Here is a 25,382-nt window from a genome sequence, read left to right as displayed (position 1 = left end):
CCTAGACTTTGTTTCAGCTTCTGTGTTTGGCTATACCTTACTTGGGCAAAAAGGAAGTTTCTTTGTTCACCAGTGAGAGTGGGGAGCTCTGAACACCTACCTGCCCTTGGAGTAGTGGTTTCTGCCCAGAAACTGTAGTTTTATTGGCCATTTTATGCTAATTTCTATCTCTTTAATCTTTCTGATATAAAAAACGCATTTGTTCATTTTTTGTGTTTGTATAACCTCAACAGATCCTGCCCAGGTCTCCTGCAGAGACCTACAATGCCAGAGAGACAAAAAGAGAGACTTTGGAGTATTTAAGTACCATTTTTTTGGTGTTTCTTGTTGCTTGTTTCTATTCTCACTTAAACGCTCGTTTTCTGGCATTTATTGCTTCTCATAATGCTCATTTTACACTGAAATTGCATTTATTTGTGTCTGCACTTTAAAATTGATTTTTTGTTGTAAATTGTATTTTTAACTGTTACTGAATTCCCGCTCAAGTGCAACTGCCATTACTGCACTGTAAAAGTGTTTTTTGCATTTGTTTCTACTGTTTTCTTGAAGAAAAAAAATCTTATTATTTTCCCACCTTACTAAGCTAGAAAAGTCCAGTTTCAGATACTTGCTGATACCTGGACTGTGTTTAAGCTTCTGTGTTTGGCCATACCTTACTTGGGCAAAAAGGAAGTTTCTTTGTTCACCAGTGAGAATGGGGCTCTGAACAGCCTACCTGCCCTTGAAGGAGTGGTTTCTGCCCAGAAACTGTAGTTTTATTGGCCATTTTGGGCTAATTTCTATCTCTTCAATCTTACTGCTATAAAAAAACGCATTTGCATGGTTTTTGTGTTTGTATAAGCTTAGCAGATCCTTCCCAGGTGTTCTGCAGAGACCAACAATGCCAGAGAGACAAGAAGAGAGACTTTGGAGTATTTATGTACCATTTATTTAAGTTTTTATTGTTGCTTATTGCTATTTCCACCTAAACGCTCATTTTTTAGCATTTATTGCTTCTTAGAATGCTCATTTTACACTGAAATTGCATTTATTTGTGCCTGCACTTTAAAATTCATTTTTTGTTGTAAATTGTATTTTTAACTGTTACTAGCTTACCACTCAAGTGTGACAGCCATTATGGCACTATAAAGGTGTTTTTGCATTTGTTTCTACTGTTTTTTTGAAAAAAACTAAAAAACAAAAAATCTTGCTATTTTCCTGCCTTACTAAGCTAGAAATGTCCAGTTTCAGATATCTGCTGATCCCTTGACTGTGTTTAAGCTTCTGTATTTGGCCATACCTTACTTGGGCAAAAAGGAAGTTTCTTTGTTCACCAGTGAAAGTGGGTAGCTCTGAACAGCCTACCTGCCCTTGGAGGAGTGGTTTCTGCCCAGAAACTGTAGTTTTTTTGGCCATTTTGGGCTAATTTCTATCTCTTTAATCTTTCTGATATAAAAAATGCATTTGTTTGGTTTTTGTGTTTGTATAAGCTCAGCAGAACCTGTCTATGTGTCCTGCAGAGACCTACAATGCCAGAGAGACAAAAGGAGAGACTTTGCAATGTTTAAGTACCATTTTTATAGGTTTTTGCTGGTTGCTTATTGCTATTTCTGCCTAAACGCTCGTTTTCTGGTGTTTATTGCTTCTCAGAATGCTCATTTTACACTGAAATTGCATTTATTTGTGCCTGCACTTTAAAATTTGTTTTTTGTTGTAAATTGTATTTTTAACTATTACTGGCTTCCCACTCAAGTGTGATAGCCATTACTGCACTATAAAACTGTTTTTACATTTGTTTCTACTGTTTTCTTGAAAAAAACAAAAAAAAAAATCTTGCTATTTTCCCACATTACTAAGCTACAAAATTCCAGTTTCAGATACTTGCTGATACCTGGACTGTCTTTGAGCTTCTGTGTTTGGCCATACCTTACTTGGGCAAAAAGGAAGTTTCTTTGTTCAGCAATGAGAATGGAGCTCTGAACAGCCGACCTGCCCTTGGAGGAATGGTTTCTGCCCAGAAACTGTAGTTTTATTGGCCATTTTGGGCTAATTTCTATCTCTTTAATCTTTCTGCTATAAAAAACGCATTTGCACATTTTTTTTGTTTGTATAAGCTTAGCAGATCCTTCCCAGGTGTCCTGCAGAGACCTACAATGCCAGAGAGACAAGAAGAGAGACTTTGGAGTATTTAAGTACCATTTATTTAAGTTTTTATTGTTGCTTATTGCTATTTCCACCCAAAACACTCATTTTTTAGCATTTATTGCTTCTCAGAATGCTCATTTTACACTGAAATTGCATTTATTTGTGTCTGCACTTTAAAGTTCATTTTTTGTTGTAAATTGTATTTTTAACTGTTACTAGCTTCCCACTCGTGTGGCAGCCATTACTGCACTATAAAGGTGTTTTTGCATTTGTTTCTACTGCATTTGCATGTTTTTTGTGTTTGTATAAGCTCAGCAGATTTTGCCCAGGTGTCCTGCAGGGACCTACAATGCCAGAGAGACAAAAGGAGAGACTTTAGAGTGTTTAAGTACCATTTTTTGGTTTTTCTTTGTTCTTGTTGCTATTTCCCCCTAAACGCTCGTTTTCTGGTGTTTATTGCTTCTCAGAACGCTCATTTTACACTGAAATTGCATTAATTTGTGCCTGCACTTTAAAATTTGTTTTTTGTTGTAAATTGTATTTTTAACTGTTACTGGCTTCCCACTCGAGTGTGACAGCAATTACTGCACTATAAAAGAGTTTTTGCATTTGTTTCTACTGTTTTCTTGAAAAAAACAAAACAAAATAACTTGCTATTTTCACACCTTACTAAACTAGAAAAGTCCAGTTTCAGATACCTGCTGATACCTGGACTGTGTTTAATCTTCTGTGTTTGGCCATACCTTACTTGGGCAAAAAGGAAGTTTCTTTATTCACCAGTGAGAGTGGGGAGCTCTGAACAGCCTACCTGCCCTTGGAGAAGTGGTTTCTTCCCAAAAACTGTAGTTTTATTGGCCATTTTGGGCTAATTTCTATCTTTTTAATCTTTCTGATATAAAAACTGCATTTGCACGGTTTTGCATGCTGGGCAGTGCTGGTTAGCTATGGTTAAAATATTCCCCACTCCACGAAGTATACTCTTCAGTTTTTCCCTTGGATCTCAACAAACCTTCAACTTCAGCACTCAAACCATTCATTTTACAGCCCAGCACTTGCTTAAAACTCATAACATGCATTAAATACCCCTAGCACTAGCCCCCCTTATACTGTCCAGAAGGACAAGGCTCTCTATTCGTCCCCACCAATCAATCAGAAAAACAGCTCACTCTACATATTCAAGCATGTCCAAAGGGCAGTTTCCAGTGTACTCTTCAGACCAACTGGTGAATCTGGGCATTTTGAAGCAATGTTACAACTGCCTCATGTACACAGAAACCCTCTCCTCCTACCACCAAACATTAATATATGCAAGAGATGCAGTTATACAGCCAGACTGGAGGCAAAGCTCTCACAACCCCAGACTGTAAGTGACTGTCAAGAGGAGAAGGGTAATACTTGCAACACACCACCAATCTCGCATAGACCTAACAAACCAACACAGGCAAATAACACACATAAATACATAAAAACATACTTGGAAGCTCTAAATAAAAATCTGCAAAAGCAACAGAGACCTCCAAAGCAGACATCAAAGCAACTTCCACCACCCATCACCAACCATGAAAGACATACTTCACATAAGCAGTGTGCCATGCAATCTCAGCCCTTAAGGCAAAATAACATACCCAACACACTAGTGATAGGTGACTCTATAGTCAGGCACACTGATGTCCCACTAACTAGGCTGGATAAGGAGAAGGTTACAGTTAGCTGCCTGTTGGGCACCAGGATCCACCACATAACACAAGCATTCAGGTCACTCCAGAACAAGTACAAACATGACTCTGTCATTGTACACGTTGGTGTGAATGACCTGAGATGTACCTCCCTGAACTACATGAAAAGAGACATGGAAGAGCTCTCTGATCATGTAGCCCAGGCAGGTATGACCCTGACCCTGAGTAGCATCCTGCCCTCACCAAGAATGATGCCACAGTATAAAGAAAAAATGATCAGCTTCAACAATTGGCTAAGTTTCTGGAGTCAAAAGAGGATCTAGTATCTGTCTGCCTGGGATGAAATGCTCGACAAGCCGCATTGCTTTGCAAGAGATGGCTTGCACTGTTAACCCTTAGGCTTTCAAATACTGGCAAAGGCTCTTGCCGTCCCCATAGTGCCTTTTTAGACAAGGCTCAAAAGACAAACCCACCACCATAAATAGCACAAGTAACCAAAAACTGAGGGTAATGCTACTCAACGCCAGAAGTCTAAACCTCAAATGCACACACTCAAGGCACTCCTCAGTATGGAGAACATCAATATCTGTGCAGTAACAGAAAACTGGTTTAAGGCTCCAGAGAGCACCCCAGCACTACCAGGCTATAACTCATACAATACCTTTCGGCCACAGAACCCAGACCGAAACACAAAAGGCGGGGGTGTATCCATATTCATCAAGGATACTCACACCTCCAGGTTTGTGGTGCAGCACAATGCATCAGAGATCATCCAAGTGCAATTAATAATGGGCAAAACTGCAATCCAAATTGTAGCTTGCTACAGATCACCCACCATGACCCAGGACCCCCATTCCACATTTCTGGAGACACTGGGAAATATGAAGGTCCTACCAAACACCCTAATACTGGGTGAATTCAACTACCCAAACATTAACTGGGAGAACTACTCAAGTACTAACTCTTTTGCCCAACGCTTCTTAGAATTTATAAACTTGAATGCCCTGGATCAACTGGTCAACACCCCCACCAGAGGGAACAACATATTGGCCTGGTCATCACCAACATGGGTGACTGGTGTTCCACACCTGACATCAACCCCTGGCTGGTTAGATCGGACCATAGACTAATCACTCTGGATATTCACATTCCGCCCCAACCCCAATCAAGGAAACCACCATGAAAAACTTTTCAAAAGCAAACTTCACAATGCTTAAGACCGAGGTGGAAAGGTTCACAGCCCCCACGCCAATGGACAATGCTATCCAAGCTGCTGAAACCTATACTCTATGATCATCTGCAGGAATGCATGGATTGTGCTATCCCAAGTAAAACCAAGACTCACTTCTCCAAGAAAAGGAAAACAGTCTGGTGGACCCCTGCCATAAACAGTCTCTACAATAGAAGGAGAAAACTAGTACAAATAAGAGCAAAATCCCTAGAAGGAAAGACATCCCTGATCAGTATCAGCAAGAAACTACAATCCCTCATTAAATCATCCAAGGCTAGCTTCGAAAGAAAAATTGCCAAGGACTCCAAAGATAACCCCAAAGCATTATTTAGCTATGTCAAGAACCTAAGTGGAAACTCTCAGATCTGCTCTGAGTTGGTGCAGAATGGCACAAAATACACTGAACCAACTGATATTGCCAACATTTTGGAAGATAGGTTCAGTGCAAACTTCACACCCCTCTCACCCCCTAAAGGGCCCATAACCATACCAGAAGAATGTAAGGCCCCAGCAATCACCGACACACAGGTTAAAACAGCCCTATCCAAAGCCAAAAGCACAGCCTCAATGGGACTGGACGGTGTCCCAGGCTGTGTCTTACAAGAGTTCCAAAATGAACTAACCCCCTCACCTAAACACACTGTTCAAACCCAGCCTCTCTACAGGCTATGTACCCACAGAGTGGTGCACAGCAGCAGTTATCCCACTCCACAAAGGTGGCGCCACAACGGACCCCGGGAACTATCGCCCTATAAGACTGACTAGCCTGGTCTGCAAGGCTATGGAGTGCATCATCATGGAACTCATTAACAGAGACATTGGGAACCTCCAAACTTTGGATCCCACCCAGTTTGGCTTTGTTAGAGGCAGATCATGCCTCCTAAACCTGGTGGACTTCTTTGAGACAGTGACCAAGGCATTAGAATAGGGTAAGGAGGTCACAAAGGCTTTCAACACCATTCCCCATTCTGGTATTATAGACAAACTCACCAACCTGAACATTAACCCCTACATCACGAGATGGGCTGCAAATTGGCTCATGGACAGAACCCACATGGTGAGAGTTACAGAATCTAGGTCTGACTCTAAACCGGTTACAAGTGGCATCACCCAGGGCTCAGTCCTAGGACCCCTCCTGTTTGGTATATACTTCTCAGAGGTACAGGCAAGCACAGGAGGACTTTGGCTGACCAGGTTCGCAGACGACTGCAAACTAGGGGCCATAATTGATTCTCCGACTGATACAGACAGCCCCCAGAAAGGTCTCACTGAGATGAATACCTGTAGTCAAAATCATGGCCTCAAGCTGAATGCCAAAAAGTGCATAGTCATCCCCTTTGGAAAAACAAAGTAGCCATGAACTACCACATAGGTGGCAGTCCCCTAAATACAGAAAAAGTAATAACAGATCTGGGGATCCAAGTAGATAGCAATCTCTCCATATCATATTACCAAGGTGGTTAGAAAATCCTTCTACATAGCCCACCTAATCTCAAAAGGGTTCGCATCCAGAACAAAGGAGGTTATTGTGCCTCTCTACTCATCATTTATTAGACCCATTATAGAATACAACACCCTATTTGGCATGTACCTTACAAGACACCTGCAACAGCTGGAAAGACCACAAAAGTACCTCACCAAAAGGATTACTGGCCTCAAACAGATGACCTATGCAGCCCGACTAAAGAAACTCCAGCTGTACTTGGTTGCATACCGCTTACTCAGAGGTAATCTCTGCTTGACATACAAGGCCATGTCCAACACAGAATTGATGGATATGCTCCACCTAAAAAAAAAAAAAACAAATCTCTAAGAGCCACACACTCTAGGGATATAAACCTTACCACAACGATAAATAGCACGTGCTGGAGGGATAGATTCCTGACCCAGAGACTCCCCATGCTTTGGAACAAGATTTCAGTATACATCAGCCAGAGCCTCTCACTAGCACTGTTCAAGAGAAACCTTGACAGCTGGATGGGAAACAGAAAATTTACCCCAGGGATAACTGCAGTGGCTCAGCTGGACAAAGGTGCAAGGAACTAATAGCTCTGCTGGTCAGAGGCACAGGGAACTAATCTAAGGGAGTGGTGAAATCCAACACACTTTGGCTAGGCTTATAAATGCCCTTGGGCAGACAGCCTAGTACTTACCTATGAATCTATGACTCTGTAGTTTCTTGGTTGACACTGAAACTGAGTAATTAGTTTGCTTTTCTATCCCTTTATAATGTTTAATCACTTGAACATTGTTATCTAGAACTATCTCCATGCCTATTGTCTCATTGTCTATAAGACTGAAATAACATGCATGGAATTTGTTTTGTATTTATGTGACCAAGTTAGAAAATCATAATTATTTAAGAGAATTTCCTGTAGAATTAATTTACCCACCTTAAGTTTGTTAAGATTATGGGCAAAAGTTGAACCTTTTCATTGAGTTATTATGACCTTTACAGTTTAAGGGGTATACAAATAGCATTTTCATCAGCACGTACAAAAATATAATTGAAAGTTATGAACTAAATGAAAAATATTTTTTCCTTTATCATAAACCAGGAATACCCTATTATGGCATTCTTGTGAGACCCAGGTGTGATGGGAGCTATTATGTATTTATTTATTTATTAATTACCGGGAAAGTCCAACTGGGTACTAGCCCATTTTCAAAGGAGGCCCAGGGAGAAAAGCTCCAAAGTATGGCAAAACATCTTAAGAATAATAATTTTACATCCTTTAAAAATAATACAAAAACAAATACAATTTAAATAATTATAACAAATTAGACATAATTTGAAAACAATGGATAAGAGCAGATACAAGTTATATAACAATGAGTTAGAGATATTATAACCAGTTTATTGAGAAATCTAAGGTAAGTTAGTATAATACAAACAGGAATTGCAATATGGAGTGAGAGAAAAGCAGGCTTCTGGTATATTTAGAGAGAAACGCAGGGGTAAAATTGTTAGAATTAAAGAAATGTGTAAAAGAAAGAGAGCAAGCAGATGTTAGGTATGAATAGGTATTTGTCCATATTTAAAGATATAGTTGGTCCTGGCATGGTGCAAGAACAGGAAGCAGGAGCTAGGAAGTCTTTCAGAATAGGGATGGTATTGACCTGATGAATAGAGATAAAGAGTTCCAGGCTTTAGCAACTTGGTACGAGTACAGGCCATGCCCTGCAGACTTTATAGGTTTGTGGAAAGGCAGTATCTTTTGGTCAGTATATCACAATGAACGACTAAGAACATAGTTATATAGAATGTTATTTACTGCTGGACATGCAGATAATTTTATAGGTGGTAAGAAGCTGTGTATATGTTATTTGATGGGGTAGTTCTAACCAATTTAGGCTTTTAGTGCTATACAGTGGTGGGTTCTGAAAGGGGTATTTTCAGCAAATTTACCAACTTTGTCATAGCATTGCTCCAAGTTTTGATTTTTTTGTGATGCCTGAAAGCTAGTAAGGATGGGTGCACCATTAAGAAGTGTGCGAAGAAGATAAGTAGTAGCAAGTGTAGCTTTAGCTGCGTTGGTGAGAAAGTTTTTGGCTTTATAAATTATTCCTAGCTTTTGATGAGTTTTCCTTATGTAATTTTGTATATACGGGCTGAATTTAGGATTAACATCCACTATCATCCCTAATAATTTTCTATGAGAAATTACTTCAATTGTATTATCAAGGGAGAAGATTTTAAATTTTGTTTTTTCATGAGAGATAGATTTGTGGAAAAAAAGTATTTTTTTTTTTTAGGGTTGAGTTTGAATTGTGAGTTACACAGCCATGTTTCAGTTGCAGTTAAAGCTTCCTCAACAAATGTTTGGAGGTGTGCCACATTGTCAGGTGTGCAAATGAATGTGTAGTTATCTGCAAACTGTATTAGGGAGGCCTGTTGTGTGGATGTGTGGAGAGTGTTGGTGAGAATGTAAAAGAGGAGAGGACCAAGGGTAAAGCCTTGTGGTATACCAATGGTGATTGAGAGGTATGGAGAGAGGGTGGAGTGCCATTAGGAAAATACACAAAACATGCAACATTGCACAATGCCAATTTTGTTCTTAGACATGGAATTGGTGTAATAACCTGGGTAGACAGATCAGTAAGAATATCCACCTTAAATAATGCATCCTCTAAAAATGACAAAAAGAAAAAAAAAGACTTAGAAACACAGACATACTGGCATATACATATATAAATATGGGAGTTGGGGTCGGTGTAATGGTTAAGGTGTTTACCTCACAGCCTCAGGGTACTGGGTTTGATTCTTAACCAGTGAATTGGAAATTAGAAATTCACCCTGGATCTGGTCCCCCATGTCTCTGATAGAGGCAGATTGTAGTGCCTAAATGAACAGGCACACACACACACACACACACACACACACACACACACACACACACGCATGCACACGCACACACACACACACACACACACACACACACACACACACACACGCACACACATAACCTCTAGAAACTTCCTAACTAACATACCCCTTCTAATAAAAGCACATGATAGATAGGGACAACATCGGGTTGGATTACACAGCTAGGCGTATAAAGATCCTGGTGGACATTAGCATAGTATATAACTATGAACCTTAAAAGAAGATAATCAGCAATAGAGCACTTTACACTTTAACCATAACCATTCTATACAAACAGGTTCAAAGGTAGGTACTAGGCTATCTGCCCGAGGGCATTTATAAGCCTAGCCAGAGTGTGTCCGCTTTCACCGCCCCATTGATTAATTAACTGATCCTCAGTCAAGCAGAGCCAATGAAGTGATCCCAGGGGTGTATTTTCTGTTACCCATCCACTCGTCAAGGTTTCTCCTGAAGAGTGTTAGTGAGGGGCTCTGCCTGATGTAATTTGGAGTTTTGTTCCAAAGCATAGGGAGTCTCTGTGACAGGAATCTATCCCTCCAGCATGTTCTATTTATTGTTGTGGTGAGGTTTAGCTCACTAGAGTGCATGGCTCGCAGTGACTTGGATTTCTTAAGGTGGAGCATGTCCATCAATTCTGAGTTGGACATGACTTTGTTAGTCAGGCAGAGTTCACCTCTGAGTAAGCGATATGCCACTGAGTACAGCTAGAGGTTTTTCAGTCGGGCTGCATAGGACATATGTTTGAGGCCAGTAATCCTCTTGGTGAAGTACATTTGTGGTCTTTCCAGCTGTTGGAAGTGTCTTGTGAGGTACATCCCAAATGGGGCATTGTACTCTATGATGGCTCTGATGAGTGATGAGTAGAGGAGCACTATAACCTCTTTATTTCTAGATGTGAACCCCTTAGTAATTAGATGGGCCACATAGAAGGATTTCCTAACTACTTTGGCATTATGATTGTCAAAGGAGAGATTACTATCTACCTGGGTCCCCAGATCTCTTATTAACTCTTCTGTATTAAGGGGGCAAATAGCCTGTGAACTGCAATAGAGCATCAATCATCTAATTAGGTCAGTGTTTCTGCCTAATAAGTAATCTCTCCAAAGCAGCCATAAATGTGCAGGTGCACTGTATCTTTTCTATTGCTCTTATCAGTCTTGATGTTACAAAAGCCTCTGTTATATCACCACACCTTCACTTATCTACTCACCAAACCCACATATCCCCATCTCAATTGACTGCCTTACATTGATGATGCAATCATGATGAGATCCCACCAGTGTCCTCACAGCATTACAAAGCTGAAGTAATATGACACAGAGGGCAAAATAGTGAAAATTAATATCACCAAATCCATTCTTTTTGACACTGTTTCATTCTTGGAAGTTTTCTATAGCAACTAGCAAGGCATATTTGGGTTTACTAAAACTGTAAATGTCAGCTCATTTAAAACCTTTAAACTAGAGCATACTTCTACCCCATCCCTTATTCGCATGATATTACTGACCAAATAAACAAACAGCTTTTGGCATCTTACAGAGCAGATTTTTGCCCTGAAGAAGAATTGCTACAGGAAAGTCTAGTTTATTACAACTCATTGGAACTGCCCAGTGTTAGCTAGAGTATAAATTAAAGTAAATTAAGATCACTTAAATACTCACTGTAAACCTTTATAAGAGTTTTTGTACTGCCCAACATGGTGGACTATACCCTGATATACTAAGTTTGAAATCACTATACCTTAAAGTAAGTGTAATTTTCTGAGATACTGCAGTATTGATCTCAGCATAGCAATCACAGCCATCAGCTGCTGTGACTTCACTTCATAGTGTCGATCACAAGTGCTTAGTTTTTAAACCTGGTAATTGTGTTAGACCCAAAGACCAAGCTTCTACATCTCCAGACTCTTCCCAACTGAAAAAGCCTCATTTTTATGCTCGCTCTCTCTCTCTCTCTCTCCACCAGTAGAATGAGTGAATTTCCCTTTAGCATGAAAGCTGTCTATCAAGAATACTTTCTCTCAGAATCAACCCATTGTTCATTCATTTTCAAAACGCTCCCACTGCCACAGGTTAGTACCCAACTCTAGCTCTCTTGTTCTGTCTCCTAGTCTCCCTTTTCCAATCCATTTACTACTCTTCCTTTTTTTACCTCATATACAAGCTACTTCATCTACCTCACTGTCTACAAAACAGTTGTAAAAATCTGCTAATCCTATGCCTCAGCATTGGAAACTCTCTCCCCAGTGTATTCGAAGAAATACTGATTTACCCTTCTTTAGAGCCAACTGAAGAGTAATAAGTTATGAAAAGGGAAATGCAAATGCCCTCCAACCAAGAGTTGTCAGTTTGTCTCTTTGTCTCTCTGAATCATTCATACAGCCTGCTAGCTTTTTGAATGTCTATCCTGGCTGATGTGGTCTCATAAATGTACCATTCATTCACTATCCCTCCACAAATAGCCTTAGATCCCCAGGGAAATGCTGATTAGTAATTCTTCTCATTGCTTCCCTTTGCATAGCAGGATGATAGGTGTGGCGTGGTGGGGTCTTTCTAATTCCTTACCTTCATTTCCCCTCCCACTTTCCTTAATGTACATGACACTGAAGTAATTGCAAGATCTGCTTCTCCAAGCTTCCTCCCCCATATAACCCATAAATAATCTGTTTAGATTTAGTAAACATTCACACTAATGTCACAGCATAAATGTTGTAGTCTTCCCTGTGAATCAAAGAAAAGGTAAGCTGGCTATCAATCAGCCATGATTAGCAGTCACTTACATGTTTCTTTCGGGAACTTGAAGAAGTAATTTGTGTCTATTATTATTTCACATTACAAAAGCTTGCACAGACATGTATCATGTGAGTGCATACAACCACACACATATATGCACACTCGTACACACACACAGACACAAACAGGCACACACAGGCGCACACACAAACACATACGCACCCCACAAACAAACATAAAGATAAATGGAGTACCATCATAACTCTCAAACTTCCATCTCCAAAATGAGGAACACTAGCCCTCATAATGTGGAACAAATGGGCAAAATGTGGAAGACATACTAATGGCTTACTAACAACTTTAACTAGGAAGGTCATAGGATGGTTAAAATATGCTGGTTTTACTTATAAAGAAGATCTTTTAATGAATTAATATGATCAATTTCTATTTACCATGGATTTCATTTAAAAAAATTCCTAACACTGAATGTGTGACAGACTCTTTCAATGTGGAACTTTGAGGAACTTCGAGGAACATGAACTTTTTAAGACCCCAAATGAGGTACGTTCCTCGTAATGAGGTACACTTGAGAGGTATGAGTATCAGCTCTTAAATTTTGAAGCACAGTTTGCATTGATGCTGACTTTCAAATTAAAGTTTTGAAGGAAATATTTTCAATCCTTTAAATCATTTCTCCTGAAGCAGATGAATATTTAAGAAAGTATTATGCAGTCTAACGTATGCTGTGATAACTGCTAGAATGGCTGGTGCACTTTGTGGTTAAATTGAAATGAGATGTAAGATTACTTCTGGAATTAAAAGATGGTGGTGGGGAGGTAATTAATTTCCAGTAAATCCATTATATTTAACAAAACAGTGCTTTGCTGGCAACTTATCAAACTATCCTTTACCTTTAGTTCTGTGCAGCGTAAACTTCTCCGAGCCAGAAGGATACATTGATTCGGCAGACTATCCCCCATTACCAATGTACAGTTATTTGGAGTGCATCTATAATGTGACAGTGTACACAGGCTATGGTGTGGAACTACAGGTAGGAAAACATTTCCAATTGAAGTCATTTGATTTACCTGTTTATACTGTGAAGAAAATTAATGTTATTCTTGTTTTGTTTTTCTGAATGCCAGTGATAAAACATGATATCAGTGCCTCACTCTACTGCAAAAAGCCATGAAAACATCTGTAGATTGACCAATTTGTCAACAAAGGTTGAGTAAATTATTTGAAAATGAAATGGATGCTATTAAGATATGGCATCAGTGCAAAGTCTGTTAGTCCAGAAAAATAACACAGCTCCAATAAAACAAACAAAAAGGCAGAAGAACCTCAAATCATGTAGGAAACATTGCACCATTTTGTTTTGCAAAAGAGTATATTTTCCCCATACTACAGCTATATGGGCCTTTTCCTAATGATTAGAAATAACCCATTCTTGTGAACCAGATTGCTGAAGATTGGGTCAGGCCATACATCACATCCTGTACCATATAACTGAGTTCAACATTGCAGACTTTCATGCAACAGGAACTATTTTCTGGTGTTCACTTCAGTTGCAAAAGTATCCTTAGTGTGCAGCATGTTGCAGATCACAGCTGCCACATTCATTACAAACTATACAACAAAATGTAAACAGTATATGCATGCTGCAAGGAATGTGTGCTGCATCTTTTATGCTCATAGGAAACGTCTGCATTCTTTGCTGGTTGAAATCAAATGTATTTTAGGAGCATATTAAGCAAAAAATACCTCTTTTCAAGTTCTACAGTCTCATCAAAGTAAAAGGCTTCCTTCTGAAGTAACACAGTGAAGAATAAGTTGCTAGATATAATACTTTTACAGGGGTATGTGTCAGCACGACCACCATATTAATGCTGTAATGCAGGCGTATTTATATTTCAGTATCTAAAACTCTGAAAATTGTTTCATGAAATGCTGCTGGGAGTAGAAGTATCCCTTAAAATAGTACAGCTATTTGGAGTCCCTGTGCCTGGCTGCTCACCTGTGGCTGCAAGATCTGAATTGCTTCTAAAAACATCTGGAAATACTAAGCTGATATAAGTATATTTTTTGCACTTGCACTAACTGTTTCAGTGATATTTAACAATTTTGTGCTGCATTTATATATTTTGTTGAATTCATCACTGTTTTTCAGCCTGTACTTGTTAAAGAAACTCCATTTATTGTGCTGCTCTTAGGTTGTTGTTTTAGCAGTATTCTGCAAAAGCTATTCCGAGTTTGCCAAAATATTTCTAAGTCATTTCTGTTGTGAACATTTCTCAGGATTAGTGAACTTATTTCCAAGGATTCTTTATATTGCAGGAATCCTTACTTCTGCTCTGATCTCTGTCTCCATTTTATATAGGTGGGAACGACTGGTCAACATCGATTTGTGTTTTTATCTGATTGACATAAGGGTTTGATTTTAGAAATGCCTTTCATCTTGCTGGTATAAAAGAATTACATTTTGTAAGATTCTGCTCTTTTATTCAGAGCTTCCTTGAGCCTGGCTATTCACTGTACGATTTTGAGTGATTCTAAAATAATCTGGAAATACAAAGCTGATATAAGTATATTTTTTGCACTTACTCTGTTTCAGTGATATTTAACAATTCTGTACGGCATTTATATATTTGGTTGAATTTATCGCTGTTTTCAGCCTGCACTTGTTAAATAAACTCCATCTACTGTACTCCTCTTAAGTTGCTGTTTTTACAGTATTCTGCAAAAGCTGTTCTGAGTTTGCCAAAATATTTCTAAGTTTTACAAAGTTTTTATGTGTTGTGAACATTTCTCAGGGTTAGTGAACTTATTTCCAAGGATTCTTGATATTGCAGGAATCCTTACTTCTGTTCTGATCTCTGTTTTATTTAGGTGGGAACTACTGGTCAATAGTTTTTTGTGTTTTTATCTGATTGGTCTGAGAGTTTAACTTTAGAAAATCTTTCATCTTGCTGGTATAAATGAATGACATTTTGCAGGATTCTGCTCTTTTATTCAGAGCTTCCTTGTGCCTGGCTGTTCACCTGTGCCTGCAAGATTTGGATTGCTTCTAAAACCATCTAGAGATACAAAGCTGATATACATACATATGTTGCACTTTCTTTAACTGTTTCAGTGATATTTAACAATTCTGTGCTGCATTTATATATTTGGTTGAATTTATCACTGTTTTCTGGGCTGTACTTGTTAAAGAAACTTCATCTACTGTTTTGCTCTTAGGTTATTGTTTTAACAATATTCTGCAAAAGCTTTCTGAGATTGCAAAATTATTTCTAAGTTTTGCAAAGCTTTTGTGTGTTGTGAACATTTCTCAGGGCTAATGAACTTATTTCCAAGGATTCTTTACATTGCAGGAATCCTTACTTCTGTTCTGATTTCTCTCTCTATTATATTTTCCCACCCACTCACCCAAGTGTTGTTGAATTCTTAAAATTTGGTGGCATTTGAGTTCCTGCCTCTACTCTAAATGTGATATTAGACACTCCTACCAGTCCTATCACATCAGCTCATTCTACTGATTACAGTGAGATCATTTGGGAAGGCCCACCCCTTAGTTTCATAACCTTGAATTTTCTTCTGTTTCCTTCCTTTATTCAGATGCTTTTACTGTATTTATCTCTCTTCCTACTTTATTACTTTATTTTGCTTTTACTGTTGTTCTTAAAATTGTTCAATTGCATTTATTCTGCTGCATTTATTACTGCTTGTTACTAGCTTGATTAAATTGTAATTGTTATTTTAAGTCTCTTAGTTTTGGGTTAAGGACTTGGGCTTCAAGCCAGTTATTTTACATTAAGAGGGTTTCTGATCTACACTCTTGTGGGAGGAGAGAATAGGTTCTGCCCTTCGGAGCTGGCAGTTGCTAGGGGAAGGCTTATTGTGCCTGTTGTTCTAAGTGTCTTTGTTCTGGTTTAAGCACTTGGGTTCCAAACCAATTATTTTATATTAGGAACATTTGTTGTCTAAACTCTTCTGGCAGGAGAGGATAGCCTACACCCTTCTAAGCTGGAAATTGCTGGTTGAAGACTTATTGTGTCTTATTCTGAAGGGTCTTAGTTCTGGCTTAAGCACTTGGGCAAAAAAAGCAGTTATTTTACATTAGGAAGGTTTGTGGCATAGGTTCTTGTGGCAGGACATTGTGGCCTACACCTTTCTAAGCTGAGAATTGCTGATGAAGGCTTATTGTGCCTCTTATTCTAAGTGACATGGTTCTGGTTTAAGATCTTGGGTTCTAGACCAGTTATTTCACACTAGGAAGATTTGTGATCTACACTGTTGTGGGAGTATTGTATTGAACTGCTGCTTTATTTAAACTGTTTTTGCTGTTGTGACTGTGATTTTCTGCACTTTGAATTTCTAGTACTTCTGTATTTTAAAGCATAGGCTAAAATCAGGCTTGCTGAATCTAGACTGAATCTAAACTGATTGGTGTCATTTGAATACTAAAATCTGCTGAAAAATAAGCATTTTAAAGCCTACATTGTACTTTGAGAATAGATTTTTACTGAATTGCTGCTTTATTTAAACTTTTTGCTGTTGTGACTGATTTTATGCACTTTGAATTTCTAGTACTTCTGCATTTTATAGCATAGGCTATATTCAGGCTTGCTGAATCTAGACTGTTTGATATCACTTGAGCACTAAAACCAGCTCTTTACTGAGATACTGAAAGATTTGGGGCATCCATTGCTTATAACTAATTATACGTGCCTGTTGTTGCTCTTATATTGCACATTTAATTTGTATTTGCATTCTATTGTCTGTTTGAATTATCTGAACATTTTTTTGTCACATTTTACTATATACTGTACTAGTTAAGTTGTAGCATAGCCCAGTTCTAGATTTGCTGTTTCTGGGTCTGTTTTGTAACTTCTGAGCATTAAATTCAAGACATCTTTATTGGGGAAGGCACTTCTGCACCATTGTGGTAGGAGAGTGCTGTCTGGGTCCCATCGAATCTAGGGTGAGTGCATTAGAGCTCAGGGAGACCATCCTTATTGTCTAATTTGAGTTAAAATGGTTATTTCTTGTTTTATTTAAGCCTCACATGTGCGCTTGTTTGTGTGTAGCACATCATTGTACACTGCCAAATAGCAGTGGTTACTGTTGGTGGTTACAGACACAAATGTTTTGCTTGTTACATTTTCCCTTAGCACTTTGCTGATAGTCCTCCAGAGTTTTTTGTTTGTTACCCTGCTCTATTGTCTAGCCTAGCCTCAGAGGTACCAACACTCATCTCACCCACTAGCCATTCCCAAGTGTAACCTCATTTCCTGGCCATATAAATGTACCTAACACTATGGATGGACAATTTGCCACATTTTCTCCAGCCATCTTGGTCAACATGGGCATCCTGGGGCAGTGTAGCAACTGCCTCATGTTCACCGATAATCCTCTACTTCAAGTACACATAAACTCAACATGTGAGAGATGCAACTGTATTAAGAACGATGAATCCATGCTCTCTCATGCACCAGTCAGTACATATGACAATGAGTGGGTTGTCAGCATGTACACCTCACTTCCTACTCCACCCAAAGCCACATCACACATACCTACATATGCGGAGGTCCCCACCAGAAACATACCTAAACACCAGAGACCTCCCAAACACAAGCATGCTACACATAATACTTCCTCTGCAGAACACAATACACATAATAGCTCAAGCACCATGTTTCACCTACTAGGCCCTTAAGGTAAAACACAAAACCAAACATATTAGTCATATGTGATTCTGTCATGAGATACACAGATGTCCCCCTCACCAGACTGGATAAGGAAAAGGTCACGGTCAGCTGTATGTCAGGTGCCAGCATCCGCCATATCACACATGCACTCAAGTGTCTCAGCGACAGGTACTGTTATAACTCTGTCATAGTCCATGTTGGTGTGAACAACTTGAGAAGCACCTCTCTGGACTATATGAAAAGAGATGTGACTGAGCTCTCCAACTATGTGTCTCAAGCAGGTATGTCCCTAGCCTTAAGCACCATTTTACCTTCAACTAGGATGATGCCTCAATACAAACAGAAAATAATTGACTTCAATAATTGGCTTAGTTTCTGGTGTCTTTCTAAGGGGATCCAATATCTACCAGCCTGGGATGACGTGATCGACAGGCCTTGATGCTTTGCCAGAGATGGTCTTCATCTGTCAACCCTGGGAATTCAGCTACTGGCTAATGCTCTTGCCATCCCCTTAGTGCCTTTTTTAGGAAGTGTCTCAAGGACAAAATTCCTGACATAAAAACTTAATCTAAAAGCAACCTCAAGGCTTTACTGCTAAATGCTAGGAGTCTTAACTTGAAACTGTACTCACTGGAAGCTGCTCTCACCTTGGAAAATGTAGGCACAGAGACCTGGTTCAAGGCTGCAGACAGCATCCCAGCCATACTGGGTTACACCTCCTTCCACACATTCAGAACACAAACTGAAGACATGAAAACTAAAGGAGGCAGTGTATCAATATTCATTTAAGATAAATACACATCTAGATTGGTTAAACAGTATGATTCCCTAGAGATACTTCAGGTTCAATTAACTGTTGGTAGGATACCTATTCAAGTTATTGCCAGCTACAGGACATCCTCCATGAATCAGGACTCTGCCTATTTGGATCTACTTGAGTCTATCAAGATACATCTGAACACCATAGTTTTGGGCGACTTTAACTACCCTTCCATTGACTGGGTAAATTACTTATGCTCAAAATCATTTGCCCAAAGGTTTCTCAACTTTGTTAACTCTAATTCCCTAGACCAACTGGTTGACCCCCCCCCCTCCCCACAAGGGTTGCCAACATTCTGGATCTGGTGTTTAGCAATATGGGGGAACACAGTAGCATCAACAGTGTGAGGTCTTCCCTTGTGACATCTGATCCCAAATCAGTCTCATTTGAAGTAACTATCACACCTGCCCCCTCCAGCAGCAGCTAAACTAAAGAAATTCTCCAAAGCAGATTATAACCTCTTAGAAGATGTTATAAATAGGTTCACTGCACCTCCCCCCTCAGATGGAAATGGCAAATATGCCAAGCTCTACACCAATATGCTATATAAACACATGCATAACTGCATTGACTCGTCCATACCTGATAGGACCAAAACAAACTCCTTAAGGAAGAGCAGACCTGCCTGGTGGACAACTGCTATTAAGAGGCTTTAAAGTAAGAGGAAGAAATTGCTGTCTAAGAAAAAGAGGGAGCAGTCATAGAATCTCCAAACTATGTCAACATCCTACAAGAGGGTCTTTCTTACACAAACAAATGATTGGTGCCAAAATTATGGCCTTAAACTCAATGCAAAAAATGTATTATCATCCCTTTTGGTAAGAGAGATGTTCCTGCTAACTACCACATCAATAGCAACACCGTAAGTATGCACTCAGTGGTGACAGCCCTGGGCACACAGGTTGACAGCAACCTTACCTTTGATCACCATGTCTCCACAGTGGTAAGAAGGGAATTCTATATTGCTCATCTCATAAGTAAGGGCATTGCCTCCAGAAAAAAATAAATTATAACCTCCCTGTACTCTTCCCTCATCAGGCCAATAATTAAGTACAACCCCCCTTTTGGTATGTACCTTTGCAAGAACCTACAGCAATTGGAGAGACTGCAAAGGTTCCTCACAAGGAAAATTCAAAGTCTTCAGCATCCATCCTATATGAATCATCTGAAATTACTGTTGCTTTATTCTGTTTCTTACAGACTGCTCAGAGGTGATCTCTGACCCTGCTTTATTGGAAATGCTGCATATCCGCAAGTCAAATGGTACACTGGCTACTTGGTCTAAAGACCTTAACCTGGTATGTGACATTAATAGAACCTGCTGGAGGAACAGATTTGTCTCCCCAAGGTTACCACACTTTTGGATCACACTCCCACTTCATGTCAAACAGAGCACCTTATTGGCCATCTTCAAACACAATCTGGATGATTGGATGGGTAACCATGAATAAACCCTGAGGGTTCCACCTGTGTCCCACTTGGACAGAGGCAATAGATGCTGATCATGGAAATATCAGTAGAGCTCAGCTAGTCTTGTAATGACCCTAGGGCCATTAACCTAGTGACTTCCTATGATCCTATGATCTATAATGTAACATTGTACACAGGCTATGGTGTGGAACTACAAGTAGGGAAACCTTTTCCAATTGTTGCCATTTAATCTACGTATTTATCCCATGAACTAAATTAATGTCACTACTGCTGGAGCAGGGACAAGGTGCTTACTGTGCTGATAATGATCTTAAAATAAATAGTACCCCGGGTGTTGGAGAATTAGGTGGAGAATAAGACTGAGTAGCTAGTGCTAGGATTCCTTGCTTTAGGAAAACATGGGGACAGACCTTGTTACAAGTTTGTCCCCTTGTCTTGTCTGAAGGCTAATCCTTGGCTTGTGGGATGTCAAGAAATAAATGAATGCCAGCAACAAAGTTAAATGCAGAGACATATATGCATTGCAATATATGATCATGGAACCCTGCACTGACACCACTGTATATAGGCAATGAGGAGTCTATTAGGGTATAAGCAAATCTAGGCTGTCAGCAGGGTGATGCTTCTTCCAGGTACTTACCCTTCCTTCTCCCACTGGATATCAATGATAAGGTGTTTAGAGATAAATCCCCATAGAAAGAGGAACCCAGCAAGACACAGGGCAATACTAGAAGTTAGTTCATGGAGAACTGAACCATCCATTTGGTGGCTCAGCATTAATACAACTGACCTAAATGATGATTATTTCACTGAAGTCCATTTGCTCTGAACTGGTTGACTAAAACATACTTTATCAATACTTGTTTTACATTTGGGTCAAAGCTTCTACCCCACCATAACTCTATGCAAGCAGGGTACTACACCATCGGCTCTAATAGAACTAATACCCACGTCACCAAACCTCTGACAAAATGGCATGATAGTGCCATTCAGCTACATGGTCATGACTGAAGAGGCTTCAGTAAAACCTACAAAGTAACCAAATACTGAATTTCTACCCACAAGTACACTTTATGACAGAAACTCTATGACCACTAGATGAAATATTTGTGTCTAATAGCAAATCCTGGTAATTTAGAAGTTGTCCATCTTGAGTAGATTCATGCATCTGGACAGAGAGAAGAATTGAGTACATAAGCAGAGCTGCCAGGATCAGAAGAATGTAGCAGCAGCTTATAGATACTTGTGTCGTACACATTTGCTCATATCACAGCTGCTTAAAGTTTACAATTTGATGAGTATCTGGCCATTTGTTGTTTCTCACAGCATGTACATGAGATATGATAGCACCTCCATGCTAATTTTTTTCATGTTCTCTGAGGCTGCAATTTCCCTGGGATAGCCGAAGAAAGCAGTTTTTCAATGTTTCAATGTCTGCATTTGATCACTCATTCCTTAAGTTATAGTGACCCTGGAGTGAGAAAAATAAAATTAAGGAGGTTTGGGGGGTGAAATACAAACATGGGGTGTAGTCATACCTCTCAACCTCAGAGTAAGAAATCTGGACAAAACCATAAATAACAAGGGGGCAAAGGCCACGAAATAGTGACACTTTTTAAATATTGTTCCTACAAACTTAGAAAGTTAATAGAATAACAGGTTTTGCATTAGAATAAAATTTCTGAAGGGTATGAAGTTTGAAATTTAAATGTCTTTCATTATTTTGTGACTTAAACCCTCAATGATCTGCCAGTGATTTGCCAGAAAACCACAATTTTATGATAAACAGAGCAAAAATATGAGGCAAAAATCTGGACATTCTGCGAAAACCTGTACATTTGAGAGGTATGGGTGTAATAGGACTTGTCCCTTAGAAAATGTGTTTTATTTTGTTTTCCTTAGTACTGCATACATATTACAATTATATGCCTACGGTTTGTTTTTATTCACATTGACAGTATTAATTGCAAAATCTTTTATTTGTTTGTTTACTGTATCTGGTATTGTTGGAGATTAATTTTGTTGCATACTTGGTACTGTTGAACTAAATTTTAATTGGTTGGAGTTGTTTCACGTTTTCTTTTCAGTCTTTATATTTCTTTTTTTATTTCTTTAACTTCTGAAGTAAAATGTTAAAAATAAACATTTGTGTTTACAGAGTATGAGGTTGTGAATTTATTTTAGACTTAGGCCAGTATTCATAGTCCAGGACTTCACAAATGCATTACTGTTATTTGCATATAGTGGTGCTATAATGATATGCAAATAAGGTTAGTGAAAACCATTTGTGATGAATATGGAAAAGTGAATCTTTTTTTTAAAAAACACAACTACTTTTTGCAAAAGACTAGATTGTATAAAGGTCTGTATTATGAACTTGCAAATTATTTTGCAAAATCATAAGTTTTTTTTCACATATCTTGGGCAAGTGTGGCTAAATGCAGTCACAAATCAAAGGGTTTTAGGAAAACTGTGGACTACAGATCAGTCGAGACTGACTTTTTAAAAAAGATAAGTGGTTTATAATTTTTTATATAGGGGTATCATTTTGTTGACACCTTAATGGTTTAATTAAAGAACAGGAGGGGTAAGGTAGGAAAGATTGAAAAAAGGGAAAACAAAAACAAAGAGGGGAACACTCAAGGGAAACATCAAGAGGGTTTGAGCTGGAGGAGGATCGAGAGAATGGTCACTATCTTTTATTTCATTGATGGACCCCCTTTTTTTTAATAACAAGGTAATGTGGGTGGGAAATAGGGAAGGGAGTGAAGGAGAAAGGGTAAGCGAAGAAGGGCTGAGGAAGTTCCAGCAGGAATTCCAGTCCATAGGGCTTCAAATACATCCATTGCCAGATGCAGTGGAGGACCCCAATGTGGAGGGGATAGGGGCTTGTGTTGGTATGCTGGTCAGCACCAAGTGGGAGAACATGTCTTCTACACACTAAACAGAGGCTCTGAATGGCTGAATTCTCCTGTCCACTACCTCTACCAGTACATCCTCCACCAAATTCCAAAGCCTCCTTACTGTGAGGCTTGCTGAATTGCCATGTGCTGGAGTGCCTGCAGGAGTGGCGTCTCCACTCCAACCCTTCAAGGATGTCCCCGGGCAGGCAGAGGGTGATGTGTCTCTAGCCTGGGAGGTATGTGCCTGGTCTGCTGAGGGATTTGAATCTGTTAAAAAAAAAAAAGAAAATAGAAAAGAAATGGGAGAGAAGCAAAACAAAAAATGGAGAAAGGAATGCAAAAGCAAAATAAAAAAAAGGAAAAAAGAAGAAAAAATGGTAGGGACAGACAATACAGAAAAAGCACAATAAATCCCCACAACACTGTTTACATGTACTTTATACAATACTGAAATACTGCAGTAAAATCTTTATTGAAGTAAAACTTGTGCATGGAAAGTGCTTATGCATACAGTGGGTCAGTGATCTGGGATGTGCTTTTGTACTAGAAAAGTATGATAACAGTAGTGCTTATCTACTTGTAGAGAAATGACAAGGGCTTTTGACTTTCTAATGGGGTGTGTGCTTCTCTCAGATTATATACTTTCAATACATAGAATACATTACCAAAAAACTCAGTAATTATTGTAGTTAATCAGGTTAAAAATCAGATTATAAAACATTTCTTTGATCAGTTAAGTCTTCAGTTGCATTTTTTTCATCTGTGAAGTGATAACAATATTGTCTTTAGGAGTCATATAGAAATCACTTCTAAAACATTTTTTTGACTTTTTCTGTTACCATTAAAGATTAAGTACTGTGTAATTATTTTTTATACATAGAATGAAATAATAAGAAAGAACATTCACTTTTATACAGTTGTTATACTTAGGAAAATACCCATCGCTCTGATCTTCTCTTTTGCTGCTGGCTGTTGTATCTAATTTCTTCCTCAACTATGATGAAAAGAAAGAAGGCCAGTCTTGTTAACCTGCATTTGAATTTCTGCTACATATAAATACATCTATAATCCTGGCCAAACATTAACTCATTTTTTCCTCTTTCTTTTCCCTTCATATACATACCTGCATGAATTAATACTGTACTAACATTCTCTTTCATTCAGAAGGATAATATTAAAATATGACAGGTGTCTTGAATGTTGTTCTCAAAATACGTGCAACACTCTGTCCTGTATAGCTAAAGTGCAAATGCTGAAATGTATCAAATCAAGGAAGTGCACATTTCCTTTTCAGTAGAACTGTGTCTGATTTAATAAGTAATACTGAAGCAAAACAGTGTATTCTCAGAAAACCTTGTGCTGGTTATATACTTAGTACAGTAACCTCAATCTGAAGTCTAAGTAGGGTGTGGTGGTTGAGATTTCAGACATGTTGTACATGCAGCTAGAAATACATCTGGACAAACAACTGTGTTTAGCAACTGTTTTAGTTATATTTGTGCAGCCTACACAAACCTGGTTTCATGTAATATTATCTATTACATCTCTTCCCATGCAGTGGTAAAAAAATTAAAAATCTATAATTGCAATTCTTATTTCATAACTATATATCCATTCTCCATTACTGATACTTGTAAATTAGTACACAATGTACACAGTTACATATACAGATTATTATTTTAATACTCTTACCTGACATGTATGTTTATTATTATAATCTGTTAATACAGTACTAATATTCCATTTTGCTCAAGGGATGCATGTATGATTACATACATGTTCCTGATTTCCTATGCATTTCACAATAGCAGTAATTTATTATCTATCTATCTATCTATCTATCTATCTATCTATCTATCTATCTATATGACTCAGTTAAAACTCCGGCCTTCTTGACTCAACTTGGCCTGCCCACTCAGCCAGGTGGTCAGCCCTATGTTTCTGCAAATCTTCATACCTGTGATGGCACTGCTGACCAGAGCAGGTTATACCTGTCAGGACTGACAGCTGGTCACCCAACTCCTGCCAGATTTCAATCTTTTTCCATGTGATATTTCTAATGCATGCCTCAATCTTCTCCAGGTATGAATCATGCAAAAGGGAACGCATGATCACAGTCTCCTTATCAGACCAGCTAGGAGTATAGCTCATGCCTTCACAGGAGTTACCAACTTTTGAAGACCCAGAACAAGAATGAGTTAAGCATAGTGAGGGATGTATTAATCAGGGTTAGAACCACTCCCTGTTGAGTGTGACATCACCTTGACTAAACGGTTTCTGCTAGCACGGTCATTATAGCAGGCATTGATACTAATGGCAAATTTAGTGCAACCAAAATTACTTTTTCGCATACGGTTTTATCTTAAAGGA

At 38.8% G+C, this 25,382-nt stretch overlaps 1 protein-coding gene across 1 annotated transcript in view; it reads left to right on the top strand.

Annotated features, from left to right (window-relative positions):
- SEZ6L (seizure related 6 homolog like) overlaps window positions 1-25,382 on the top strand; it is a 3,056,071-nt gene that overhangs the window by 1,303,877 nt on the left and 1,726,812 nt on the right. Inside the window, exon 3 of the mRNA XM_044068481.1 lies at window positions 13,068-13,201. Within this exon, the coding sequence (XP_043924416.1) occupies window positions 13,068-13,201 (134 nt within the window). The remainder of the gene's footprint in view (window positions 1-13,067; window positions 13,202-25,382) is intronic.

The sequence above is a fragment of the Protopterus annectens genome, chromosome 4.part0 (genome assembly GCF_019279795.1).
Source record: "Protopterus annectens isolate FY-2018-M chromosome 4.part0, PAN1.0, whole genome shotgun sequence".
Taxonomy (NCBI): domain Eukaryota; kingdom Metazoa; phylum Chordata; order Ceratodontiformes; family Protopteridae; genus Protopterus; species Protopterus annectens.
Note: the sequence above shows the minus strand (reverse complement) of the source record. Positions and strands in the feature narration are given on the sequence as shown.